General features: G+C 48.9%; 1 protein-coding gene across 7 annotated transcripts in view; it reads right to left on the reverse strand.

The window, feature by feature from the left end:
• Nucleotides 1–27,523, reverse strand: part of PUM1 (pumilio RNA binding family member 1) — a 92,071-nt gene that overhangs the window by 56,874 nt on the left and 7,674 nt on the right. For all 7 annotated transcript variants that reach the window (XM_054170380.1, XM_054170375.1, XM_054170379.1 and 4 more), the window contains exon 3: nt 11,155–11,223. In XM_054170380.1, coding sequence (XP_054026355.1) covers nt 11,155–11,223 — 69 coding nt within the window. The remainder of the gene's footprint in view (nt 1–11,154; nt 11,224–27,523) is intronic.

Below are 27,523 nucleotides of genomic sequence, written 5' to 3' on the forward strand. Positions count from 1 at the left end.
GGCACTGCTCTCTAGTATTTAGACACAACCACACCTCAGGTCTGTCACCTTTCTTTTTTTAAGCTCCTGGCATCCCCATAAAGCTTAAAATGCAGCTCCTCCATTCCTGCTGCTGCCACACAGCAAAAATCGCTGCTCTGCTTCTCAGCCCATTGCAGGGAACTTTGAAGGAGCGATCTGGAGCCACTGACACAACAGTGTAGCTGCAGCTAAATACTTCTCATTTCCTTCCCTTTTCACACAGTCTGGTCTACAGTCACACCTCAAAGGACGAGAGGGGCCCGAGCTTGCAGAAGGGAGACAGGGAATTATGGAATGGTTTAGGTTGGAAGGGACTTCAGAGCTCATCTGCTCCAAACCTCACTGCCATGGGCAGGGACACCTCTTGACTAAATTTGGTTGGTTAAGGCCTCATCCAACCTGGTCTGGAACACCTCCAGGGAGGAGGAATCCACAACCTCCCTGGGCAACCTGTTCCAGAGTCTTGCCACCCTATTACTCAAGAACTTCTTCCTGAGATCTGCTCTAAACCTACTCCCCATCAGCTTCAAACCATTCCCCCCTGTCCTGTCCCTAGACACCCTCATGAAAAGTCCCTCTCCAGCCTTGCTGTAGGATCCCTTCAGCTACTGCAAGTCAACTGGAAGGTCCCCCTGGAGTCCTCTCTTCTCCAGGCTGAATACCCCTAGCTCCATCAGCCTGCCCTCACAGAAGTACTCCAGCCCTTGGATGATCTTTGGGGCCGTCCTCTGGACACACTCCAACAGTACCATGTCCTTCTTATGCTGGGGACACCAGAACAGGACAGAGTGTTCAAGGTGGGGTCCCACCAGAGCAGAGGGAGCAAAAGAACATTTTCTTTTCAAGGAAAGAGCAATCTCTAGTTTACAAGAAAGATTAAAACTCCTTTCACAAGCTCCTGAGTTTCCAAAGCTTTCACACTTTTCCTGATAGGTACAAGACAGCCAACAGTGAATTCTCCACTGCTGAAATTTAGTTCTGCTTTAAGGTAAGAAGCAAAATGGAAGTGAAGCAAAGAAAATAGAAAAATCAAGTCCAATGCAAACCTAAGAGAAAATCTGCGTCTCTAAAGCAGCACAGAAAAGGACAGCAGGGAGCCCAGCAGCTGCCTGGAAAGTGCAGGCACAGCAACAGGTAACTTGCAAACTAATGCTAAAACCTGAAGTGGCCACATGTAAAGGTTTGGTAGTTGCTCTTCAGAGAAGCCCTGCTGCAGGGCACTGAGCTGAAGCCCCTTCTCAGTTCTAGCACTGAGGCAGCCTCTCTCTTGGGTACTATCACAGTGATAACCAAAGCAGATTCTTCCTTTCCACCAGGGGAAAATTTGCAAGACATCTGCAAGCAACAGCTCCAGCAGAACCCAGAGTAAGGCCATGCTTTGACTGTCTTAAGCAGCAACCCCAGCACAAGTACATCCCAGAGTGTCCCAGCTGTCAGAGCACATGGCTCCTCAAAGCCCCTCTGTAGGCAGAGCAACTTTTTGCAGGTCCATGATGTAAACTGCTTGGAGCCCTTGCAAGGAGCAGCCTCCAAATCTGGCTGCTGAGAGGTCTCAAGAGACAAGGGCAGAAATTTGCAACACCCCCATGAGCACTCCTGGACACCACAAGAGGAGTATCTTACACCAGTGTGGCCTGCACAGGGTGCTGTCTCACACAGCACTTCCAGGTCTCAATTCTAACAGAACTCTACACTGAAGATGTGGGAAGGGACATCCACAGCCTTGAGGCACCAGGTCCAGCCACACTGGCTGCAGCTGCCCAAACCAGGCACCCACTCCTAACTAGAAGGGAAAGGAACCTGCCCAGGAACATGTGTCCATAACCACAGCACCACACTGTGCTGTGAAGCAGAATGGACAGAATGAGCTTTCATTTGTATTCTGCTTGCTCCTTTAAATCAAGATTTCAATTTTCCTGACCATACAACAACCTGAGTCACTACCACAAAAGGCAGCAAGACCACTAAGACCTCTAAGGTCATCAAGTCCAACTGTCACCCTAACACAGAATCACAGAAGGCATTGGGACCCTCCAAGGTCATCTTGTCCAACTACCCTGCAGCCAGGAGGGACATCTCCAATTAAATCAGGATGTTCAGGGCTCCATCAGCTTTGACCTTGAATGTCTCCAAGGACCCAGAGCTGCACACAATACTCCAACACTACCATGGCCATTGTATCATGTCCCAGAGTGCCATGGCCACAGGTTTCTTGAACACCTCCAGGGATTGGTACTCCACCACCTCCCTGGGCAGCCTCTTCCAATCCCTGACCACTCTTGCAAAGAAATTTTTCCTCATATCCAACCTAAACCTCCCCTGGTGCAACGTGAGCCCATTTCCTCTGGCTGGAGGGCAGCTTGAGACCAGGGTAGTCCCCTGTACTGCTTCAACTCCCCTCTAATCTTTCTAATGGGTGAAAACACCAAGACCCTCAAGGCTCCAGCACCTTCTTATGGTTTTCTAGTTAATCACAGACAAGGAGAAGAAACTAATTCTACCACTCCTTATATAGGGCCCACACAGCTCTGGGACTGCACAAACAGCTCTAACTCTGCCCCCCTGTAGTTTAACCTTCTCCCCCCCCATAGAAGCACAAAGTTTCCTCCTGGAATCTCTGTCCCACAAGCAGAACTAAAATAAAACATAAAAGGTTTATCTGACAGCCAGGTTCCAGACACTGGGAAGGGCAAAGACTGAAAGCCAGCATTAACAGATGGCAGTGGGGGGCCTTCTTGTGTCATTACTGCCCCAACCAAACTGGAGGTTTAACGAGCAGTAATCATCTGAACTCAATTAAGCAAGAGGCTGCCAAGAGGAGGAATTGCTCCTCAGGGAAAGTTGTCAGTTGCAATGGAGGGGAAAAAAAATAGAAAACCAAACCCAAAGTGATTTTAAGTGAGGATCATCCATCAGGCTGGAAATGAAAAAGAACATTGCAGCAGTTTAGTCTAGTTTAGAACTGGACTTGTTTGTTTGTTGCTCAGTTTCATTAAAATTGACCCTATCTAGTATGAAAATAATCCCTCTAAGCCCTCTTAGAGAGGACTTAAAGAGTTAGGGTAATATTCAATCCAGCAGAGCAGGGAGGAAAGGACAATTTACACATCACCAAAAGCAATCCTACAATCAACATATAGATCCCACTGAGATGGGATTATAAATTAGGCAAATTAAGTCAACTGATCCCCTCCAGATAAGGCAAATATGAAGATAAAAGCAACCATCTGTGCTGCTGGAGAACTGGGGTTATCTGCAGCAACAGGTAGGAGAAGGCAGAGCCTGTGTTTACAAGTCCCATTTGGGCAGCACCGCAGGTTTACAAACACCAAGATGTTATCTACCCTCGAAAAATGGTGCCATCTAAAAGCCAAACAAGATAAGGGAGGCTGAGCACACAAGCAGCAATCCCAGCTGGAGTGCCACAGCAGCTGGAGGGCTGCTGCAAGGCCAGCTTTGCTCCCCCGGCCCAGGCAGCTTGCAACAGGCTCAGGGAGTTCCGCTGGCACACAGGAGGCTCTGGTAGCACCCAAAAAACAAGGGGCAGGATGAAAAATGGGAATTGAGAGGAAAAAAAAAATCCAGCTTGCCAGGATGCTGGGGAGTTAAACAGTCTACTTTCACTGACCCCACAGCCATAAGTTGTCTCTTGGCAGCTGCCAGCAGCTACCCAACCGTCCCCTGGTGTGGCCTGAAAATCGCAGAGTCGTGGAATCGCTTTAGAGCTGGAAAAGAGCTTTTCCAGGTCCAAAGGCCCCCCTCAGCCTCCTTTTCTCCAGGCTGAACAACACCAGGTCCCTCAGCTGCTCCTCCCCAGCCCTGTTCTCCAGACCCTTCACCAGCTCTGTTGCCCTTCTCTAGCCCCTCTGTGTCCCTCTAGGAGTGAGGGGCCCAAAAGTGAAGCTAAGAAATGGTTCACCAGTACCAGAGGACAATCACTCCCCTACTCCTGCTGGCCACACCATTTCTAATCCAGGCCAGGATGCTGGTGGCCATCCTGGCCACCTGTGCACGTTGGCTCATCTTCAGCCACTGCTGACAAACACTCCCAGATCCTTTTCCACAGGGCAATTTCCAGCCACTCTGTCCCAAGCCTGGAGCCTTCGTGGGGTTGCTGTGACCCAAGCGCAGCAGCCAGTACCCGGCCTTGTTGAACCTCATTCCACTGACCTCAGCCCATTGATCCAGCCTGTCCAGGTCCCTCTGTAGAGCCTCCCTACCCTCCAGCAAATCAAGACTCACACCCAGCTTGCTATCATCTGCAAATTGAGTGAGTGTGCCTCAATCCCCTCATCTAGATCATTGATAAAGATGTAGAAGAGAACTGGTCCCAATACCAAGCCCTGGGCTAGCCTCAGTTCAAGTTCTCTCAGCCCCTGCTCCGAGCCATCCAGACGTGCCAGCCTGGCTGCTGCACCACCCTCACAAACGTGGCTTCAATCCTCCCCTTTGTCATGCTGCCAGCACTTGATAAACTGAAGGGAAAGACACCTGAACAGAAACATGACCCCAAACTGTCATTACTGCCCAGCTGCCAATGAATCATCAATTTCTGAGAACACAGCAGAGGTGCCAGCAGCAGGAGAGCAGTCACAGGGCTTGGTTTCCGTTGGGTTTTATTGTTAACCCAGACAGAAGATTGGTCTAAGCCAAATGTCACAACTGCTCTGCTTAAAAACAAGTGCTGGTCACCTGGGGAGGCAGAGGCTTATCTAGGACCCAACCAACCTGGACATGGTGAACCATGTCCCACCTCAGTGTTTGACAATCAAGAGCTCTGCCACCATGAATAGAACAGAACAGAATAAACCAGGTTGGAAGAGACCTTCAAGATCATCATGTCCAACCTATCATCCAACACCACCTAATCAACTAAACCATGCAACCAAGCACCCTATCAAGTCTCCTCCTGAATACCTCCAGTGATGGCGACTCCACCACCTCCTCGGGCAGCCCATTCCAATGGGCAATCACTCTCTCTGTGTAAAACTTCCTCCTAACCTCCAGCCTAAACCTCCCCTGGTGCAGCCTGAGACTGTGTCCTCTTGTTCTGGTGCTGTTTGCCTGGGAGAAGAGACCAACCTCTGCCTGTCTACAACCTCCCTTAAGGTAGTTGTAGAGAGCAAGAAGGTCACCCCTGAGTCTCCTCTTCTCCAGGCTAAGCAACCCCAGCTCCCTCAGTCTCTCCTCATAGGGCTTGTGTTCCAAGCCCTTCACCATGAGGCATGGGGGTGGCAGCAACCTTAGAATGGTCTGGGCTGGAAGCAACCTCCAAAGGTCATCTAATCCAATCTCCCTGGTTAGCCAGTCAGACCTACACTAGACTCCAGAGGGGACAGCAGCAGACAGCAGTAATGAAATGCTCATCAGATGAAGTATTTCTTAGCAGCACTTCACTGTTACCCCCAGTATTCATACTTCATATCTTTGGGCCAATTCTTTCTATTTTTGAAGTACCTACCAGTTGTCTCACATCTTTCTGTCCCTACTCTCCTCCCACTCTCCTGGATTAAGTTACAGCCAGCTTCTCATCCAGCTGCTCTCCCATTCTAGACTTACCTCACAGCACAACCTACCACCGACCCAAGAATGCTGCCACGGGTCAGAATGCCTGCAATGCTCTGATGACAAGGACAAACCACCTCGCTGCCCCTTTGCACTCTCTGCTGTCCCAAAAAGACACTGCAGGGGTCTTCAGCACTGCAGAGCTACAGCTGCACCTAAATCAGGGCAATCTTAGATATCAATCCAGGCTGAAGGATGATGAGACAGAGTAGCCCTGCATAAAAGAACTTGAGGGTGCTGGTGGGTGAGAAACCGGACAGGAGCCAGCAATGGGCACTTGCAGCCCAGAAGGCCAATGGCAGCCTGGGCAGCATCTAAAGCAGTGTGGCCAGAGACGGAGAGAGGGGCTCCTGCCCCTCTGCTCTGGGGAGATCTCACCTGCAGTGATGTGCCCAGCTATGGGGCCCTCAACATAGGAAGGACATGGACCTGATGGAATGGGCCAGAGGAGGCTACAAAGATGATCAGAGGGCTGGAGCACCTCTGCTATGAGGACAGGCTGAGAGAGCAGGAGTTATTCAGCCTGAAGAAGGGAAGGCTCAGAAAAGGTTTAACAAAGGCCTTCCAGTACTTGAATGGGGCTACAAGAAGGCTGCAGAGGGACTGTTTTCAAAGGTTGCAGTGACAGGACAAAGGACAATGGTTTGAAATGAGAGAAGAGCAGATTTAGCTTGGATGTTAGGAACAAGTTCTGCACCATGAGGGAGGTGGAACACTGGAACAGGTTTCCTAGGTTGGAACAGGTTGAGGCCCCATCCCTGGAGGTAATATTCAAGGTGAGGCTTGACAAGGCTCTGAGCAACCTGATCTAGTGGAGGATGTCCCTGCTGAGGGCAGTGGGGTTGGACTGGATGACCTTAGGAGGTCCCTTCCAACCCAAATCATTATATGGTTCAGTGAAAGGGATTTAAGTGATGAAAAGCTGACAGCCAGCTCCCCTGTCTTGAAGGCTGGAAAAGTAAGAACCTGCACAGCTCATGTCAAGGCTCAGGTAATCATTGCTGTGGTGGGAGCAAAGAACTCAGAAGATGGCAGAAGCCACATGGACACGTGTGAGCTGAAGCACCCAAGCCAACCGGCCCGCGTGTGACACCTGAAGCACCATTCCCTTCCCTCATCTGCTGCTCTACACCACCAGGGCTTTTTATCAGTATCTGCTGATTTTTGTCAGTATCTTATGTGGCTTGTCATAAGGCTCCAACACAACTTCCAGCATTGCAGCTAACAAGCAGGACACAGCTTTCAAAAAGGCCAAGTGCTGGGTCTTGCACTTGGATCACAACAACCCCACGAACGCTTCAGGCTTGGCTCTGGGAAGGCAACACCTCAAATCCTGGGTTCAGGTCTGGGCCCCTCACTTCAAGGACATTGAAGGGATGGAGCAGGTCCAAAGAAGTGCAACAAAGCTGGGGAAGGGGCTGGAGAAAAGGTCTGCTGAGGAGCAGCTGAGGGAACTGAGATTGGTCAGCCTGGAGGAAAGAAGGCTGAGGGGAGACCTTCTGGCTCTCTCCAACTCCCTGAACAGAGGCTGGAGCCAGGTGGAGTTTGGTCTCTCCTCCCAAGGAGCAAGTGACAGGATGAGAGGAAATGGCCTCATACTGTACCAGGGGAGGTTCAGGTTGGACATGAAGGAAAATTTCTTCCCCCTAAAGGGTTGTCAAAGCTGCCCAGAGCAATGGAAGTGTCACCATCCTTGAAAGGGTTAAAAAGCCATGGAGATGTGGTGCTGAGGGGCAGGGTTTAGCAGCAGGCCTGGTAGTGTCAGGTTAATTGTTGGACTGGATGATTTTAAAGGTCTTCTCCAGCCTAAACAACTCTGTGACTCTATGACAGTGCTAAAAGGGGAGGACAACCCCTTCAGAAGGTCACTTTCACCATTACTGACCATGTTCTCTTAGCAACAGCCCAAATCTTTCCCATTTTAGAGCAGGCCAGGAGGGGACTCTGTGGCTCTTCTTTTCAAGCTCACACTGGGGAAGGTGTTGCACTTCCACCTGCACAGCCAGCAAGGGGGGTACAAGGCTGGCTACTGTGGGGCAGGGTGGGATTTGGAAGCAATAAAGCACGTGGAGGTTGTGAGGGGGTTTAAACTCCTCCTAACCTCCCCAGATCAGGCTATCTGCTCATCACTTCTTCTGATCTACTGCAGTCAAAATCCAGCTAAGAGACAGAAGTGTTTGAGCCCTTTCAAACAAACCTCTGGTGTGATGTCTTCAGAGACAGAAACTCCTTCAATCACTAAGATTATGATGGTGTTGCTCACTAAGCAGCAAAAAACCCCACCAAGATAAAAACATGCACTGAATGTGTAAACTCTCTTCCTCCAGGTTCTCCCCCTATCAGCTCAAGGTAAGAGATCATTGATACTTTCTGCAGGTAAGGCTCAGAAGACACAAGATCAAGCATCACAAACCAACTTCACTCTTTGCCTCATGTATTTCACACCATTTTTTTTCTCACTGTGCTGACTTTCTTCAGGATTTTCCTTCGTGTTCCAGGAGCAGGAGGAGAGGAAAAAAGTCATGAGTGCCTTCCTTGCTAAGGCATCTGAACAACAGACAGAGCTCGCTGCACAAAATCGAAGTCCATGGCCGAAGAACACGGTACTGAAAGCCAGCACCACATCCTGTGGGATCTCAGTTTACACAGTGCTGTATATCAGCCAGCTGGATCTGTGCTGGACACCTCAGGAAACACAAGGAAAACTCAATGGATAGGAAAGGAAACTGTGGCAGAGGTGGTGGAGTTTCCTCTGGATGCTTTACCAGGAGAGGCTGAGAGACCAGGGGCTGTCGAGCCTGGAGGAGAACAGCCCCTGAGAGGACCCAAGCAATGCTCAGCAAGAACTAAAGGACCTGTGGGGAGCAAGAGACTGGGGCCAGACTCTTGGCAGTGGTGCCCAGTGACAGGACAAAGGTCAGGGGGCATAAACTGGAACCCAGGAGGTTCTATCTGAAGAGAAGGAGAAAATTCTTTGGTGTGAAGGTGCTGGAGCCCTGGCGCAGGCTGCCCAGACAGGCTGTGAAGTCTCCTTGTCTGTGGAGCTTCTAACCCCCCCTGGCCATTGTGATCCTTGGCAAGCTGCTGTGAGTGCCCTGCTTTAGCAGGGAGGTTGGACTGGATGAGCTCCAGAGGTCCCTTCCAACCCCATCACACTGGGATTCTGCAGCTGATGGAGAAAAACAACTAGAGAACCAAGCAGCAGTGCCTTAGCTTAAAGGGTGCAATGTCCCCTTTCCTGGAAAAACATGCACATGGCAGTGTCTGGGGAAGCCCAGTGATAAAATGATGGCAACTCTAAAACTTTCTGCATCACAGTTACAAGAAGGGGGGGGGGGGGATAAAAGGTGAGTCATCAGTGGAAGGTAAACTTCACATCCTCCAACAACCCAAACCCAAATTCACTTCTCTCAAGAAATGGCTAAACAAGAGTTGGTAAAACCCAGCATTACTTAGCAATGTCAAGCAGGAGCCAGGCCCTTTCTGTGGTGTCCTGTGACTGGACCACAGGCAATGGGCACTAACTGGAACACAGCATGTGCCATCTGAATGGGGGGAGAAACTTCTTTGGTGTGAGGGTGCTGATGCCCTGAAGCCCAGAGAGGTTGTGGAGTCTCCTGTGGAGACTGACAAGGCCCATCTGGATGTGTTCCTATGTGACCCTGGCTTTGGAAGGAGGGGTTGGACTGGATGACCTCCAGAGGTCCCATCCAACCCCCACCATTCTATGATTCTTTGAATACCTTCAGGCACTTGAGCTGATGTGATCCAATGCCCTGGGAAGCATGAAACAAGTGCTGTAGTTCTCCATCTGTAAATGAATGTCTTGCTCAAGTGAGGTGGGAAAAAAAATACTATTCCCAGAACACTCACAGCCCCCTCATTCCCATGGCACACTTCAGATGGAGATACATCAGCTGCTTTCCAGCAGTGTTTTTTATGTCATGTTTTTCCTTTTGTAAATCATTTTCATCTCTCTTAGTCAACAGGCTCAGTGGAGGTTAACATAACCTGGAGAAACAGAGATCTTTCCTATCAGCTCCTGTGGGATTAAAATGCAGCTCAGTGGTCTGATCTTTCAGAGAAGCAAGGAGAGAAGGGTAATGAGAGGAAGAAGCTAAGCTGCAAACACCAGGAATTCCCTGAGGTCTTTCACCTGAGAAAGGCACCTTCTGAATCCACCACCCAACAACCCCAGCCTGCCATTTCCTCCACAACATTAACTTTTGGGTGCTAGGGATTTAATACTTTTTTTCAGCCTGGTTCAGAAGCCAAGTAACAGAGACAGGAATGGGCTAAACATGGAGAAAAATTACCTAGTCTGAGCTTGCCAGTCAGGAACTCAAAGAGGCAGGCTCTGCAAACAGAGCTGACCTACTGTATCTTAACAGCCTCCTACAAGGGATGATTTTCTCACCTCTGTTCTCCCACAAGCTTCTGAAGGGACTAGGAAGAAAAAGGGAACAGGGCAAAGAAAAGAAGTGTTTACAGGCAACTTCAGCCCAGAGAAGAGAAGGCTCCAAGGAGACCTTAGAGTGCCCTTCCAGTGTCTGGAGAGGGGCTACAAAAAAGCCAGACTTCTGACAAGGGCTTGTGGTAACAGGACAAGGACCAATGGCCTTGAGCTGGAAGAGGGCAGATTGAGGCTGGAGATTAGGAAGAAAATCTTTAGAGTGAGTGTGGGGAGACACTGGAACAGGCTGTCCAGGCAGGCTGGGAATGCCCTCTCCTTGGAGGTGTTCGAGGCCAGGCTGGATGAAGTCCAGTGGAAGTTGTTCCTGCCCATGGCAGGGAGGTGGGAACTAAGTGATCTTTAAGGTCCCTTCCAACCCAAACCATTCTATGAGTCTATGACCTTCCAGGAACCTACCAGCCAACTACAGTAATTTGCTACTCTTTCAAGTCACCTTAAAAATAGGGAAATTCTGTCTTTACAAAGAAACCCGAAGTCCATCTGCCCCAAAGCTGCTACCTCCTCCCTGCACTCTGACATTAAAATAACTCTGCAGTTCAAACTGAAGAGCCTATTATCTGCCAGCACCTGCCTGCCCCTTTGAGCTGTCCGAAGCACTTAGCACCTCTGCAGCCCCTGCTGATGTTCCCCAGCTCTTTGAACCGTTAAACAACGGTCCAGTGCTTTGTGACAAGAGCCAAAAGGTGGCCAGGAGTGGAAACAGGGCAGCAAACAATGCCAGACAACTTAACTCCACAGTATTACGGGGTCTGAGATCACTGGATCCCAAAATAACCAGGCTCCAAGTATTGTACCACTTGTCACAAGACATATTTCTAGGTCTTTTTTTTTTTTTTCACAACCACCCTTCTGCTGTTTGATGATACAACAGGTGGGGACTTAGCTGTTCCTCCTGCTAAGACATATTCCAGCCTGGCAGGTGTTTGTTTTGTTCAAGCACACACACACACACACAAACACGCAGGCTTCACAGTCACAATGGACAAACTCTCGAGTTCAGAATCATTCCAGCAGGCTCCGAAGCTTTCTGCCCCTCCTTTCCCCCCAGCCCTCCCCACCAAATGCAGCTTTATCCCTGTAGGCCTTTCACTTACCTCTCCCATAGCCCGTCCTTCCAGAGCAAGTGCTTGGAAATCATGATTCAGCTCATCCATGGAACGCACCTATTCACAGATGGGCAAGAAAAAGAGAGGAGGAAATGCTTGTAGTTGGTGTTCTTCACAACAATCACAGCTCACAGCAATCCTGAGACAAACATATGACAGCACATAAGGAGGTTACTGAGCTCCAACAGGTGACTTACCTTTGAAGACTCCCAGAAGCTACAGAGTTTATAGTTAGATTCATGCACAAACAAGAAAGGAGAACCCAGCAACTGCTTTTAAACCATCCAAAGTCTAACACAACCACATTGGCTCAGTGCACTGCAGAGGCTAATATTTCACAGTTGAGCTGCATGACTCCAAGTGAGGCACTCAAGGCACAAGCCAGTTGGTATCATTTCCTTGCAGGTGAAAAGCAAGTGATGGCAAACAGGCAGATTTATAATAAACTGATATTGATATGAAAGAGAAAGACACAATGGTAGGAACAAAAGTCAGATTAAATTAAACAAGACCAAAGAGAGCCTTCAGCAATGCCTTCAGGTCAGTCACTAATTTAAGCTATTGAACCCACAGCAATCAGGGAATCAGACAATCATTAAGGTTGTAAAAAGCTCCAAGATCACCATGCCCAGCCATTAACCCAGCAGTGCCACATTAATCCACAGCCCCTCAGCACCACATCTACACAGCCTTGAAACTCCTGCAGGGATGCCGAGTCCACCGCTGCCCTGGGCAGCCTGAGCCAGGCCTTGACAACCCTTTGGGGGCAGAAATTGTTCCTCACATCCAAGCAAATATTCAGGGGCAACTTGAAGCCATTTCCTCTTGCCTCATCACTAGTTACTAGGAAGAAGAGACCAACTCCCACTGGGCTCCCACCTTCTTTCAGAGAGTAGTAGAGAGCCAAGTCTCCCCTCAGCTTCCTCTTCTCCAAGCTGAACCCCAAGTCTCACGGTGAGAATCCAGAAGCACACAAACCATGGTGCAGAACACCTGAAGTAAACCCTCAACATACTGTGGCCTTTTCCTTACTCCCAGGAAGCTGCTGGTGCATGACACAGCAGCCACACAGCCCCATGGCTCTGCTGGGGGCCAAAGCTTGCCATGCACAAAAGGACAACGCAGGGTGAAACTTCCCTTCCAGACTCTCCACAGCAGAGCTCAGGCACTGCAGGAGCAAGGGGACAGGCCAGGAGGTGACAGTGGCCTTTCTCACCTGGAGGGCCTGTAAGGATCCATTTCCCTGGGGAGCTGGGCCATTCTCTGCTTCTGCTTTGGATCTGATTCAAAGCAGCAGCAATTTAACTGTCAGCTAAGTCAGTCAGCTGTGTTGAGGATGCAAGAAAACATATCTGATTTTTATTCCCAAACCTCATCTAGAAATGCCCCTGCAGATGCAGCCATGAAGCACACGTGCAGAAGCAAAGGAGAAACCCAGCTAGGGACTTGAGGACAAAGCACAGGAGCTCAGCCACATGCTGCAACTCACTCAGTTCCTGCCCTCCTCAGGTAACAGCCTCGGATCAAAGCAGGGCTTGCTACAACAGCCACAACCACTTAGGGTGTCACATAAGCAACACTACACACCTCCTACTCCATGTTTACACATTCCCTGCAACCCAGCTGCTCCGCTGGGATCCGCAGTTCTGCTACAGTAAGGAGTTGGAGGGGGGGGAAGGCACTTCTGTACGAGTAACTCCCAGCTCCACTCAGTGCAGAGCTTTCTGGGCTCTTTCTAATCCCACAGTTCAGTCATGTCACCACTGAAGACATGACAGGAGATGTGGAGGACAAGGCAAGGAGCCCAGTCATACCCAGTGGGTGATTTATTGGACCAGAAAAACCTGGTGTAGGTGGTAAGGTACCTGCAGAGCTCGGTGCTGTAAGTGGCTGTACCACATTTACTGACCTTAACCCTGACTTCTCGTACTCCTGCCACTACTTCCAGCAGAACCACATCCACATTTTCCTGTGACTACACTTCATGGCTAAGACAAGATCCAACAGACCTCACCCAGAAATAGCAGATGTAGAGAGGGCACCACAGATAAAACTCCAGACATCTCCTCCAGCCTGTGACACCACAGCTTTGCAGGCAATTAGTAGTGCACTGTTAAATTAGCTATCACCTATTTCTGCCATTTGCAAATCCCCAACAGCCAGTCACTTGAAGGACATGGATCTCTTGGAGCAGGTCCAGAGAAGGCCATGAAAATCATCAGAGGGCTGGAGAACCTCCCCTAAGGGGACAGGCTGATAGAGTTGGCATTGCTCAGCCTGGAGAAGAGAAGGCTCCAGGGAGACTTTAGAGCAGCCTTCCAGTACCTGAAGGGGCTCCAGGAGAGCTGGCGAGGGATTTCTGACAAGGGCTGGGAGTGACAGGATGAGGGACAATGGCTTTGAGCTGAAGAGGGAAGATTGAGACTGGAGATGAGGAAGAAATTCTTTGTAGAGTAACGATGGGGAGACACTGGAACAGGCTGCTCAGGGAAGCTGTGGATGCCTCCTCCCTGGAGGTGTTCGAGGCCAGGCTGGATGACGCCTTGAGCAACCTGGGCTGGTGGGAGATGTCCCTGCCCATGGCAGTGGGGTTGGAACTTGGAACTGGATGAACTCTGAGGTCCCTTCTAACCCAAACCATTCTATGATTTTATGATCATTTACAAAACCACAGTATCTTCTCCTTGCTAGATATCTCACTCAAAGCTGTATTCAGTGACATCTCCACCTTGTCACCTCCTGCAGTGACACATATTACACTAACCAACAGCACAGAGAGCAGAAACAGGACTCCACCTTCCAAAAGCCACAGCACCAAAGTCCTACTTTCCTGTCAGCCCCATCTCCCATTTGCCAGGGAAGATACATCTGACATGATACAGAAGTTAACACTCTTCCATAAAGGACTGCAAGCTGCACTCACAGGAAGTGCTGCAGACCCTAGACATGTGAAGCCACAAAAGCTGAGCAGCAGCAAGTGGTTATTTCAATGAGCCATCTGAGGCCTGGAGAAGTTCAAGAGATTCCCTGGATGATGTTCATTACTCTCACTGTAAAGCAGTGTCCCAGCAAACCACAGATGCAGCCGCAGTGGCACCAATCCAGGACTTGCAGCGCTGTGCAAAGTGCTGGTGGAGAAGCAGAGCCTGCTCCACGTGTGTGTCCCAACTGCTCCAAAACAGAAGAGCTCCCAAAAGCCCTATGGGAACCTCCCAACAAAGCTGCTACAAAGCCATGATCACCAGGTTCCTTGCACAGATCAAAAGGATGTGAGGTGACACTGGGGTTTTGCTTGGTCACATCCCAGCACCATCAACTCCCCCTGCTACCTTGAGCTCCCCTCATAGCTTCAGGTCACCAACACCCCTGCTGATGGGCCCTGTGTAAAACAAGGGCAGCTTCTGAACAGGAAGGAATTCTTCTCAGCTCCAATATCACCCTTCTCTCTTCAGCATGTTACATAGCCATCCTTACTCCATCAAACATTTTTAAGACTGCTAGAATCACCCATTCTACTTATTCACATCAGATGCAACAACTGTTCACAACATTTTCAGATGTCTTGTTCAAGTGCTGGCTTTGAGTAGGAAAAGGTCTCATCTTGTTCAACCATTCACAGCAGTGTAAATATGGGATTCAGTGTCCAGTCATGCTCCCACGCTGGCCTGAAGTCTTGGTGGAGAAGCTAGAGCTGGTGGAACTATTAACAGTGACACCACCTCCAAAACAGTCAAAGCCTTCCATGCAGGTTCACAGCCATCCACCAGACACCACAGCAATTCCAACAAGTCCTCTTTCTCCAAGAGGTACAGGCCCATTTGCAGGCACAGCTCTCCCCCGTGCTGACCATGTGGCCACCTCCAAGGTGGAGAAGTACATTTGTCTTCAAACAATGCCAGGACAGCTGACTGCTACAGAGGTGACAGAGACCAAGATAAGAGGAGTAGTAAAGGGTAAAAAGCAGTATCATCATTAAAGCAAAGTGCACTCCAAAGGTTTCACACTCAGCACATCTGACAGTGCTGCTGCTTTCACTCCTTTCTTGAGGGTCTGCAGGGCCTTCAAACCTGTCTTAAATTGCCAGCTCTCATCCCAGCCTCCCTGCTAACAAGACACAGCAGAAATAGGCTGCCTCCATCTTCTTCCAGACAGGCTCTGCCTCAGGCACTATCAAAACAGTATCTGCTTCTCTGTCTGCTGTCAGAGGTCAGGAAACAGAAGAAATCATCCACTAGATACCTAAGACACACCTCTAATCACCTCTCTTTCAGCAATCCTAACAATTATGGATAAAAACATTGTCTAAATCAGGTCTTTGTGCACACCTTTTGGGCACTGGATGCCCCAACTGTAGAGAATCATCAATTCTGAAGCCTTTCAGTCTCACTGTTCCTTCACCTCCACAGATCTTTACATATATGTTTGTAATACAGGCTGATTTATTATTCAGTCTTCACAGACTGTACACAAAAGGTCCTCACTTCCCCACTTCTGTAACATTAACCAGCAGCACTTCTCTACCTCATGTTCTTAGACAATGCACAGGAGTATCACAGGGCTCCTGCAGCTCCCTTTGAAAGAACAAAGAGCTTCTGAAACAGCAGAACATGCAACCAAAGTCATGACTTCCCACACCTCAGCACTCCAAAAGGCAGGCAGTCCTCTGAAATGGTAATTAAACGAGGCTGGTGAGCCACCACTCCTTCTCACTACCACTGCCCTGTAAGGAATGCAGACATGCAGTGCAGAGTCAGGATGTGTAAACACTAGAAACAAGGACGTCCACAGAGCAACATCTTCTTCCCAGATGAGCACTAACATCAATGAGATTTGATTGCCATAAAACTCAGCTCACTGCTGAACCAGAGCCTTGAAAGAAATCCAGAAGACAACGCCAAGATGAATTGGCTGCATACAGAGGCGATGCCCTGACTGGATGTGACATGACAACCTGGCTCCTCCGAGGGAGAGATGATCTCAAGAAACATCAGGCATCACAGGAGGAGAGGTCAGCTGTAGCTCCAGCTGCTTCACAGGTGATCCAACCAAACCTGACTCCTGCTCTTAGCCAGCAGCACTGCGTGCTCACCCCGTGTCAGCCTCTCCCACGCACACCACTTTGCAAAGCAACATGCCAAGCGCAGATCCTTGCTCTGACCAGAGGGACCTCCCCACCTGCTCGACAAGAGCCCTCCTTCTGTCTGGTAAGGCAGCAGATTTGCTTCTGAAGCCCTACCTACTCCACAAAACTAAGGCTCTGTGCATCAGCACCACCCTGCTGAACGAGAGCTGTGGAGCAGTTTGACTGCAGCGGCACAATCCTCCCCTCCTCCTAACTGCTGTGCCTGCACTCAGGAATTATGTAAATCTCCTTGAAATTAACGAGGAGCTCATTCAAGAAGAGCAATTTCCACGCAGGCTAATGTGTGAATGTATGTCACTGTAACACACTCCAGCCACTTCACTGACTCACAGCTAATTCCTGCCTGCTCAGGGGAAGCCTCATGTACCCCAGAGAGGGTTTCCAGTGCGCTGTGAGCCACAGTCAGGAGCTGGGGTAAAGGCCCCTTGCCCAGGCTCAGGTCAGTTCTGCTTCTAAGGCCCTTTAATCAATTCCTCTGCTCTGAAAAACATCCTAAAGCCAGAGGGAGCTGTACTGCTCAGGACACAGGCTAGGTCAGGCCTCTAAACTTGATTTCCCCTCTCCTGAACAAGTTCAGGGGCCCTAAACTTAAAGATGTTGAGTTGCTTGAACAAGTCCAGAGAAGGGCAACAAAGCTGGGGAGGGGTCTGGAGCACAGCCCTGTGAGGAGAGGCTGAGGGAGCTGGGGGTGTTTAGCCTGGAGAAGAGGAAGCTCAGGAGAGACCTTAATGCTAACTACAACCACCTGAAGGGAGGCTGTAGCTATGTGGGGGTTGGTCTCTCCTCCAGGTAACCAGCAACAGAATGAGAGGACAGAGTCTCAAGCTGTGCCAGGGGAAGTTTAGGTTTGATCTTAGAAAGCAGTTCTTCCCAGAAAGACTGCCCTTGGAATGGGCTGCCCAGGGAGGGGGTGGGGTCAACGCCCCTGGAGGTGATTAAGAAAAGCCTGGATGAGGCACTTAGTGCCATGGTCTAGTTGATCAGTTAGGATTGGGTTGGACTTGGTGATCTTGGAGGGCCACTTCCAACCTGGCTGATTCTGTGAAATCACTTGGCCTCACACAGGCTGAGGCTACAAGGTCCTTTCCCAGTTTCAACAGAAGACACCACTGCCTATGTGCAAAAGGCAGAATCCTTTCTGCTCTCACCTGCTGCAGGCTGCCCCAGCACACACCAACTCCTCTAGTCAACAGCCACTTTCAAGTCTCAGCCTCCCACACAACTCCCCATCCAACCTCCTCCCTGGGCACTCTCCAAGCCTTCAAGCAGCACACAGCTAACTCCTGTCAGGAAGCCATCTTACACAGGACACTTCCAAGGGGGTTAGGTCTGCAGCAACATCAGAGGGCCTCACCACTGCCAAACTGAAGGACAGCAGCTCAGAACTTTCAGTAGCTCACACTTCCATGGTCACCAGGCTACACAGCCACTAGACCTTGTCCAAATCTACAGCACTTTGGACTTTACATGCAGAGAATTCCAGCAGCTAATGATGCTATGCACTGCTACCATTTGGTACTGGAGCTACTGCTCACCTACCACACCACAAACCCAGACAGAGGCTTTTCCCTGCTTTTCAGCCCTCCTCAGAACACAGTCACAGATATAACCAGCAGTGAGATGCTTTGGAAGTTTCCTCTTTTAGAGGAGCAAAGCAGACCCCAGAGATCTTCACCAAAGACCCAAGGCTCTGAACCAGCCATCAGAGAGGCTGAGAGTGGAGGGAACAACTTTCCCCAGGAAAGGACTTTGGACAAAGGCTTGTAGTTATAGGACAAAAGGGACTGGATTTAAGCCTGAGGAGGACAGATTTAGATTGGAGATCAGGAAGAAATTCTTTCCAGTGAGGGTGGGGAAACACTGGAACAGGTTGCCCAGGGAAGCTGTGGATGTCCCCTCCCTGGAGGTGTTGAAGGCCAGGCTGGATGAGGCCTTGAGCAACCTGGGCTGGTGGGAGGTGTCCCTGCCCACAACAGGGGAGTTGGACGATCTTTAAGGTCCCTTCTAACCCAAACCATTCTATGAATCTAGGAACCTGCAGCCATAGAGGAACCAAATCCCTTGTCTCACAAGCCCCTTGTGCTCTAAAGGTGCCACACACCAAAGGATGAGCAGGGAAAGCTGTGAAACACCAGGCCCCACCAAAAGGAGCAGTTAAGCCCAGCACCTTACAGGACACCCTGCTCTGCTGGGACTGCAAACCCCAGCTAATTTTAACCTCACAAGCAGCCAGGCCCACGGGGCTAAATGACACTTGTCAGAAGGGATTCTGCAGTCAGCTAAACCAACAGCAACCAGGGCCCCAAACTGTCCTTACAATTACTAAAGAGGGATCTGAAGGACCTAACAAATTAACATGAGCGCAACCCTCTATTTACCTTTTGGATTTCCAGTACCATCTTCTTTACTCTCAAATAATCCAAGGGTTTGGTGGCTTTTTTTTCCTCCTCCAAACTACTATCAGCAAAGCAGCTGAATTGGAATTTGAAGTAAATATTAATGTCAACCATCAGTGTTAATATAGCACCTTATATTAAGCAAATATGGTTGCTCATATGACCTTTCCATCCAAATTCCAAGTGCAATACTACAGCCCATTTCATGGTTTGCTGGTGTCCCAGGGGATTGTAGCTTTATGTGTTAAGGAGTCTTCATTTATGGAGAATTTATATTCACCCAGCAAAATTACCCAAGGCTGAATTTCATTCCTGATCATAAAAAGAGGGTTATTTTATTCCTCCTATGCAAGTGATGCTGCCCAGAAAGAGAATGGAGAGGTGGAAGTAACAAAAAAAAAACCAAACCCCAAAACAGGCAAACACACAGGAGGGGGAAAAAAAACCCACCAGCAAATAAACAAACTGAAAAGTCCTTTGGAGAAAAAGAAGCTGAGAAATAACCAGCTGAAAAATATTCCAGTTGATGATGTAAAAATTTGCCTCTAAAAGCACACCACAAAGCCTGAGGGTGGATGATTGGTTTATTTTTGATGTTGGACAATATTAACCAGATCAAATATCTGCATTTATTAGCAGTACCAGCGACTGCAGAGGGTTTGAATTCTCTGGTTATGGTGAAGAGGGGAAGCAAAGCAAAGCAGAGGGCTGCCCCTTCGAGCCCAAGCTCTCCTGTTTCTCCTCTCCTAACGCCCTCTCCACATGATCCCATTTCAAAGGCTGCTTTTCCCCTTCCCCAGCACTGTTCTTAGCCCAGAATCTCTCTAGCCCCCAGCTGGTTTTCCCTTCAACTAAAGCACTGCTCCCACTACTCCTCTCCCCCAGTTCTACTCCTGACCAGGAGGCAAACCCCTCAGGGCAGCATCTGCTAAACCAGGGGTAGGAAGGTAGGATGGGCACTGCAGAGACAGGATTCCATGAAGCTGCAACATGTAAATGGCTGCTTTGCAACTTCTTTGATCCACAGCAAATTACAGGCCTGACTACAGCCTTCAGTCCTGCCAGCCAAGCGAGCCAAATCTAGGGGATCCCACAGGCAGCACCCTAAGGAATCCTGGGCAAAGCATCTTCAACTTATCTGCCATGCTAGCAAACAAGAGCCAGGTGCTGGGACCACAAATCCAGGGGCTGGGCTCATTCCCCAGCCTTTGCTGGTGCTGGCCATGCCTGGAGGAGCCCACAGATAACCTCAACTCTGCACAAGCTTGATGGGACCACCTTGCTCCAAGCCCACTTGGTTTGCTTTCCTGCACCTACAGAGTAATGTGGGAAATGGTGTTACACTTGCCAAGAGAGATCAACACCTTAGGATGTCAGCTCCTAAAATGAAGAGCTTTGGTTTGTTTCTGTGAGCAGAGAGGAGAGATTCCAAGTTCTTCCTGCTTGGTGTTTATCCAGAGCACCTCAAAAGTGTGATTTTTGACTTGGGTATTTATAACTTAGGTGGACTCTGCAAGTGTGAAAAGGCAAGTGTGGTGTAAAGTTTCCATCCATTAGGCCTCCACATTTTAAATCCTGCTCAATCTGTAATAGGAAAAAGCCAAACTCTTATTTTCTAGTAAAACATTCCTCTTAAAGGAAAAAAAATCAGCTTTACTGAAGGAACACTGGGATTGAGACAGGAAGAATAAGAAGTATCAAAATTACTCAGGCTGCTGCTTGAGTAAAACATTCTTAGAAGGGAGAGGAGAAAAATACATATATAACTGAACAGCCTAAATGAGAATGGCAGCAAACCTGGGGAAGGCTCTGGAGAACAGGGCTGGTGAGAAGCAGCTGAGGGAACTGGGGGTGTTCATTCTGGAGTAAAGGAGGCTGAGGGGACACCCCATTGCTCTCTACAGCTCCCTGAGAGGAGGTTGCAGTGAGGTGCACTCTAGTGTCAGGTGATAAATGAGAGGAAATAGCCTGAAATTGTGCCAGGGGAGGTTTAGGTTGGGAATGAAGAAGAGTTTCTTTGCTGCAAGAGTGGTCAGGGGCCAGAACAGGCTGCCCAGGGAGGTGGTGGAGTCACCATGCCTGGAGGTGTTCACAAAACACGTGGCCATGACACTTGGGGACAGGGTTTAATGGCCATGGTGATGCTGTGTTGATGATTGGACTTGATAATCTTTAAGGCCTTTTCCAATCCAAACAATTCAATGAGTCTATTCTGCAGCACTTAATTTATACACTCCCAAGTCGTTAAAGCTTTTTAAACTATCCCAAGGTTTACAAACGTCAGATGGAAACAAGTGCCTCCCACTCAGCTGTAGGAGAACGGCAGAGTTTGGCTGGCTTGAAAGCTCACAGAGCACCTTCCTTACAACACACCTACCCTGCATGCACACACAGAGTACCTCAGAGAGGAAAAGAAAAGAGAGTTTCCTGGCTGACAAGAAGAAAAGCACAGCACAGTGTCAACAACAGGCTCGCTACACACACCCAGACCCCGGGTTAAAATATGCTGTTCCATCAACTGATTATGGCCCTATTTTTAGTCCTCTCCTACAACAATAGTCAGTGAAGAAAGAACGTGAAGTCACACGTCTTAGACAGGATTAGGTGCTTTAACTACTATTTTTATAGTAAAGGATTCATCACTGGAATTGCTCCTACCATTAGCACTGGAAGCAAAGGGCTGTTGAAACCCTGGATTGGCTAATGCTGCAGATGGCACAGGGCCAAGGCGATTAACGATTCAGGGCACAGAAACACAGCCGCCCAAGGCGCCTCTCCAACGGCTCCACGGCCTCAGCTAACGATGTTTTCCCTCAGATTTGATTCACCCAGGCAAGTGCTTCATCAATGTGGAATTTCAGCTGCTCTGCAACATCTCAGGCACAGACTGTTGGGAGTGAATAACTTTCCAAATGTTGGATTGCAGAAGAAACTACCTGAATTTTGCCTCGCTGGAGTTGGCTGCGCCTCGGGAAAACTCTTCTGCTCCCCAGGTGTGAGCGTGTGGGGAGATGTTTTTGTGCAGCCACTCAGGGCTACACTAAGATCTGGTTTGTTTCACTCTAAAAAGGCTTATCACAGAATCATTAAGGTTGGAAAAGTCCTCTCTAAGACATCAAGTCCAACTTTCTACCAACACCTCAGTGACCACCAGACCATGTCCCAGAGGGCCACATCTACTAGCTTTTTTGAACACCTGGGGACTCCACCACCTCCCTGGGCAGCCCTGACCACTCCTGCAGCAAGGAAATTCTTCCTGATACCCAAACTCTATCTACATCACATCTAATATCTGTTCCTTTCATTCCTACCCCTGCTCTGACCTTCTGAGGTTTAAACTCAGAGGAAGAAAGGTGTAAAGAAGGAACACAGCAATGGGTCTTCTCTAAAGACTTTCAAGACCCATCTGGACATGTTCCTGTGTGACCTCCCCCCTGGATGATCCTGCTCTGGCAGCAGTATTGGACCTCAATGGTCCCTTCCAAGCCCCATCGTTGATTCTCATTCCGGTGCCAAGCTCACTACTTCTGTCAGAGGCAGATTTGAGCAGCCTCACGCCACACCGACTGCTAAGGGCTAACTTGAGGGTTTAATAACAATCAGGCTTCACTCCAGCGCAGAACCAAGGTCTGAAGCACTAACAAAGTCAGATGCTCTCACTAAAAACCACTGCCCTAGAACAGAAGTTACCCATAACAAAGGAAGAGGAGCAACAGGATATCTGAGAGCAGATCGCTGTCAGGAGGCAGCACAGCATCACCTGATATCCGCACCCAGGAAAGTTTGTTCCCTGCAGACCTGCAAGACCATCCTTCAGAGAAGACAACCTGCAACCTGCCCCAGCACACACCCACCAGTGAGTTTTGGGGCACACCACCACTGGATTCACTGCTCTGGAACAGTTCTTTGTTGAGGTGGTTTCTGAGCAGCAGTTGAAGTTAATGGCGTTACCTTGCAAGGAAGAAGCTGCTGTGGCTGGACAACGGCTTGTGTCTCACCTGAAGTTTCACCCATGCCGAACACCACAACCTGCTCTGCAGGAGCAGAGAGAGGTTACAGCAGCTCAGCAAACCACAGAAGAACTGATAAGGGGAAAGCAAAGATGGGGAGAGGGGAGGAAGAAAACAAGCTGAAGCTGTGCTCTAACAAAGCTCTACTGAAAACACAATTGTGTGCTATGCGCTCACTGAAACACTTCTTGAAGCACTGAAGTGTGCCAAATCCATAGTGCAGAAACCTCCTTGCTCTTCTTAAGCAGGCACCACAGCAAGGAAGCAGACTACAAAGATGATGGACCAGAGAGAGCACATCAGGTCACTTGTGCAATCCCAGCTCGAGCCAGCTGCCTGTCAGGGACTAAAAGCAGCAGATTCAGAGGGAGCAGACTCTTAAACTGACCTGCAGATTTCAGGCTGGGTTTTCTGCCCTATTCAAGAGAAGGGCTTTCCAATCCCCACCCTTAAAAACCCAACCTAGCCAATCAACTCTTGCTCCCTCTATCTCAGGAGGGATTTTTCAAAGGGCAATGTAATGCAGAAAACTAAATCAAATGTTCTGATCTCCTTCTCTCAAAATTCCCTTTAGCACAAAGCAATCTCTGTGGGACAAATCAGCCGAAGCAGGCATCTCATCTCAGCAAGGTATTATGTCCTGGATTAGCTGGGTATCAAGATAGCACAGCCATTTCAGTGTCAACCTGAGGGGAGTCCCAACTGCTTCACTGCCATACAAGGAAGGAGCCAGGAAAATACAACAGATTTAATGGAGCTCACATCAGAAAATGTTCAAGAGCAGAGCCACAGGTTCTACCTCAAGGTGTACACGATTAAGGATTCTCTCCATGCCTTCAACACTAGCCCAGACAACAAGCCAGGTGATTAGAATCACAGCAGCTCTCAGATACTAGGTGCTTCCCATGGGCACATCAGGAAATCCCCATCCTCAACAGTTAAGTGTCCCTTAAAGGGGATTTGTCTTTGGAAGGATAAACACTAGATCATAGAATCATAGATGGTTTGGGTTGGAAGAGACCTTAAAGATTATCTAGTTCCAACCCCCCTGCCAACTAGAGCAGTTTGCTCAAGGCCCCATCCAACCTGCCTTGGAACACAAGCCAAATGGAATATTGCTATCAGAATACAGACCTCTGGGAGGGCACTTCTGAGCTTCTCCTTCCCTAGCTTCCACAATCTTTTTAGAGGACCTGGCCACAACTTCAAGGCAAAGTGGTCATGGTGCCTGCCAAGAGGCACCAAACATTGTCAAACAATGTCAAATGCAGACACTTCCACAGCAGCAAGCAGCACAGTTTGAGCAGCACTGCTCTACAAGGGCAGCTGCCAGGAGAGTCACCTTCTGGCTCCACTCGAATGCAAGTTCCCAGTTAAGAAGCTGCAGGGTCACACTGCCAAAAGACAAAACTGAGCAGAAAAGCCAGCCCCAGGCCTGTTGCTCTCACTATTCTTCACCAGCTAGATGTGAAAAATTCCCCACATTCACCAAGATGATCCCTGCAGAGTTCTATTGTCTCCAATTATTAATTAAACATGCTCTCAAAGAAAGTAAATCCCTACCATCATTTGCTTCTACTAAGCAACTCCCCCCACTGCCCCAACTGCAGTTCAGACAGTCTGAATACATCCACTCTGCAATTCAGAAGGGACCACCACCAGAGCAGCTTCTCTCTGCTCCAGTTTGAGCACATACAGGCAGACACCAGCCACAGGAGACCCCAGCAAAGAGAACCCAGCCAGTTTTCATAAAAACCTGCTCAGTGTTGATAACTTCTCCCAGCTGAGTATCTCCACCAGCTTTCCACTCCCCTCAGGAGCTGTAAACAGCTGTTTGAATTTGTAATAAGATCTGCAACCTCTTCCAACCAGGACAAATCATACCCAGACCATCCTGCACCTCTCCACTCATCTATGTGAGGAGAGGTTCTGATTCCCAACCATTTTTTTGCAGGATGAACAGCACAAAACCAGGCTGGAGCAGCTATCTGAACTCTGTTCCCACAGCCTGAAGAGTAACTGAGCACCACAGGTGAGTGACAGCCTTAACCTCCAGTTCAAATCTAATCATTACTGGTGGGCACTGATACTCAACTTCATCTCGTTGATTTCTGTGGATAAACAAGGCTGAGTGCTGGATCCTGCACCTGGAGTCACAGCATCCCCGTAAGTGTGCCAGGCTCTGGGCAGAGAGGCTGGAAACTGCCTGGTGGACAAGGACCTGCAGGTGTCAGTCAACAGCAGTTGAAGACGACTCAGTGTGTGCCCAGGTGGCCAAGAAGGCCACCAGCATGCTGGCCTGGATCAACCAATAGTGTGGCCAGTAGGACCATGGCAGGGACTGTCCCCTTGGGTCTGGGCAATGGTGAGACCACACCTCAAATATTAGGTTCAGTTTTGAGACCCTCACTCTAAGAAGAACACTGAGGGGCTGAAGCATGTCCAGGTTGCCTTCTGGGAAATAAAGCTGGTGGAGGATCTGGAGAACGAGGCTGGTGAAGAGCAGCTGAGGGACCTGGGGTTGGTCAGCATGGAGAAAAGGAGGCTGAGGGGAGACCTTTTGGCTCTCTACAACTCCCTGTAAGGAGACTGGAGTAAGGTGGGGGTTTAGTCTCTTCTCCCCAGTAACAAATGATAAGATGAGTGGTAATGGCCTCAAGTTGCAACAGAGAGGAGGTTTAGGTTGGACATGAGAAAACAAACAAACAAAAACTTTCTTCACTGGAAGTGTTCTCAAACACTGAACATGCTCCCTAGGGAGGTGGTTGGATCCCCATCCCTGGAGGTGTTTTGAAGAGGCAGAGCTGTGGTGCTGAGGAATATGGTTTAGTCCCAGTCTTAGCAGAGCTAGAGACCAGTTGGACTCAGTAATCTTAAAGGCCTTTTCCAACCACAACGTTTCTGTTTCCTATGGTTCTAAAGAGAGAAGAGCGCATTGTGCAGTCAAGACTTGGCATCTTCCATGTGAAACTTGGTGTTGAAGTACTTGTAGCTGCTCACAGCCTGAATTTTGCTTAGGAGTTCAGAGATTTCAGTCCAGGAAAAAAAAAACTCTAATTCCACCACTGCTTCAGGAACAAAGGAGTTTCCAACATGTGCTGCTGATGCCGGTATGTTTGATATCCAAACATGCAACAGGACAGTAGCATCTCAATTCCTTTATTTCATCTAAAAATGTAATTGTTTTTACCTCATCAAGAAGGAGCAGGAGGGGAAATAGAGAAAGTTTCCAGGTAAAACATACAGAGATATTATTAATATTAACATAGAGATATTATTAATACTAATTTCCTGGGGTGCACAACAAGAGGACAGTGCCTGCTTCCCTGGGAGCAGGGAAACTTTGTCTTAAACCCTCCCTCCTAAAGCCATTCCCAGCTGGATTCTCAGAGCTGATAGGAGAGGGAGGAGCAGGCAACCCCACAAAAATGGGAAGGCAGGAGCCCATAAATAAGCTCTGACTCACAGCTCTCACAGCTATTTAACAACCCCTGCTGAAATGCTATCATTTGGTAAAAATCACTGGAGTATTATCACCCCCAGAGACAGATGTCTGGCTACCTACAGAACAAAGGACAAACTGGGATTCCACAATTAAACAACAACAAAAAAAAAAAATCCCTCTACCTTTAATTCCAGCCTCCCAAGCTCTAGGCAGGCATTAACCTATATTACCCTGTAATTATTTTTTCTGACTTTCCATTATCTTTTAGCTACCAAGTTTCCTAACCAGTCTTCAAGGCAGCAAAGCCCTCCCTGCATTAGCTTTGAAAGCCTAAAGTACAGTAATTTAAAGGCACAGAATGGGTTGGGTTAGAAGGGACCTTCAAAATCATCTACCTCAAATCCCCCTGCCAGGGGGGGACACCCCCTGCCAGGCAAAGTTGCTCAAAGCCCCATCCAACCCAGCCTTGAAAACTTCCAGGCTTGGAGCTTCCATGACTTGTCCGGACAACCTGTTCCAGGGTTTCACCAACTTCATGAGGAACACTTTTTTCCTCATGTTTCATCTAAACCCAGCTTCTTCCAGTTTGAAGCCACTACCCCCACATCCCTGCCTTAGTACAAAGTCCCTTCCCAGCTCTCCTGTAGCCCCCTTTAAATCCTGGGAGGCTGCTCTAAGGTCATCCTGGAGCCTTCTCTTTTCCAGGCTGAACAGATCCAACTCTCTCAGCCCGCCCCCATAGGAGGGGTGCTTCAGCCCTCAGATGATCTTCATAGCCTCCTCTGGACAGGCTCTAACCCCCATCTAGGAGACTGAGCAGACACCCCTGATGATTCCCCTGCATGTCCCAGCACTTCCTTCCACTTCTGCTCTTGCAGGACAAATTCAATCCTACCCCAGCTAAGCCCAAACTGAATTAATTCATTTTGCATGCATAAGGTTAGCCCTTGCTTGCAGGAATTTATAATTTAAGAAGCAGATGCAGAGGCGGCCAAGAAGTCAGAAGGAATGGCAGTATCAGGATTACATATCCTGTGTTCTGCTTCCCAGCAGGCAAAACCCTGAGGCAAACAGAGAATCACAGAGAAGAGGTACTCAGGAAAGGCTGGAGCAATGAATACAGAGATAAAACTGCTCATTGGAGTACAGGGTATCAAATAAACCACAACAGAAAAGGGTCAGTGGCCATCTCAAGGCTGGCTGTGAAAAAAAAATCACAAGGAGTGGTGCAGAGATGCACACTCAACACACAACACCAAAGACACTACAGCCAACGTAAAAACCACCAGGCCACAGAAAGGGAAGGTCCCAACACTAATTATGTTGGAGTGGGACGCTCCTGAGCTTCAGATCACACAATATG

This window comes from Dryobates pubescens, chromosome 20, assembly GCF_014839835.1.
Source record: "Dryobates pubescens isolate bDryPub1 chromosome 20, bDryPub1.pri, whole genome shotgun sequence".
In the NCBI taxonomy this organism is placed as follows: Eukaryota; Metazoa; Chordata; class Aves; order Piciformes; family Picidae; genus Dryobates; species Dryobates pubescens.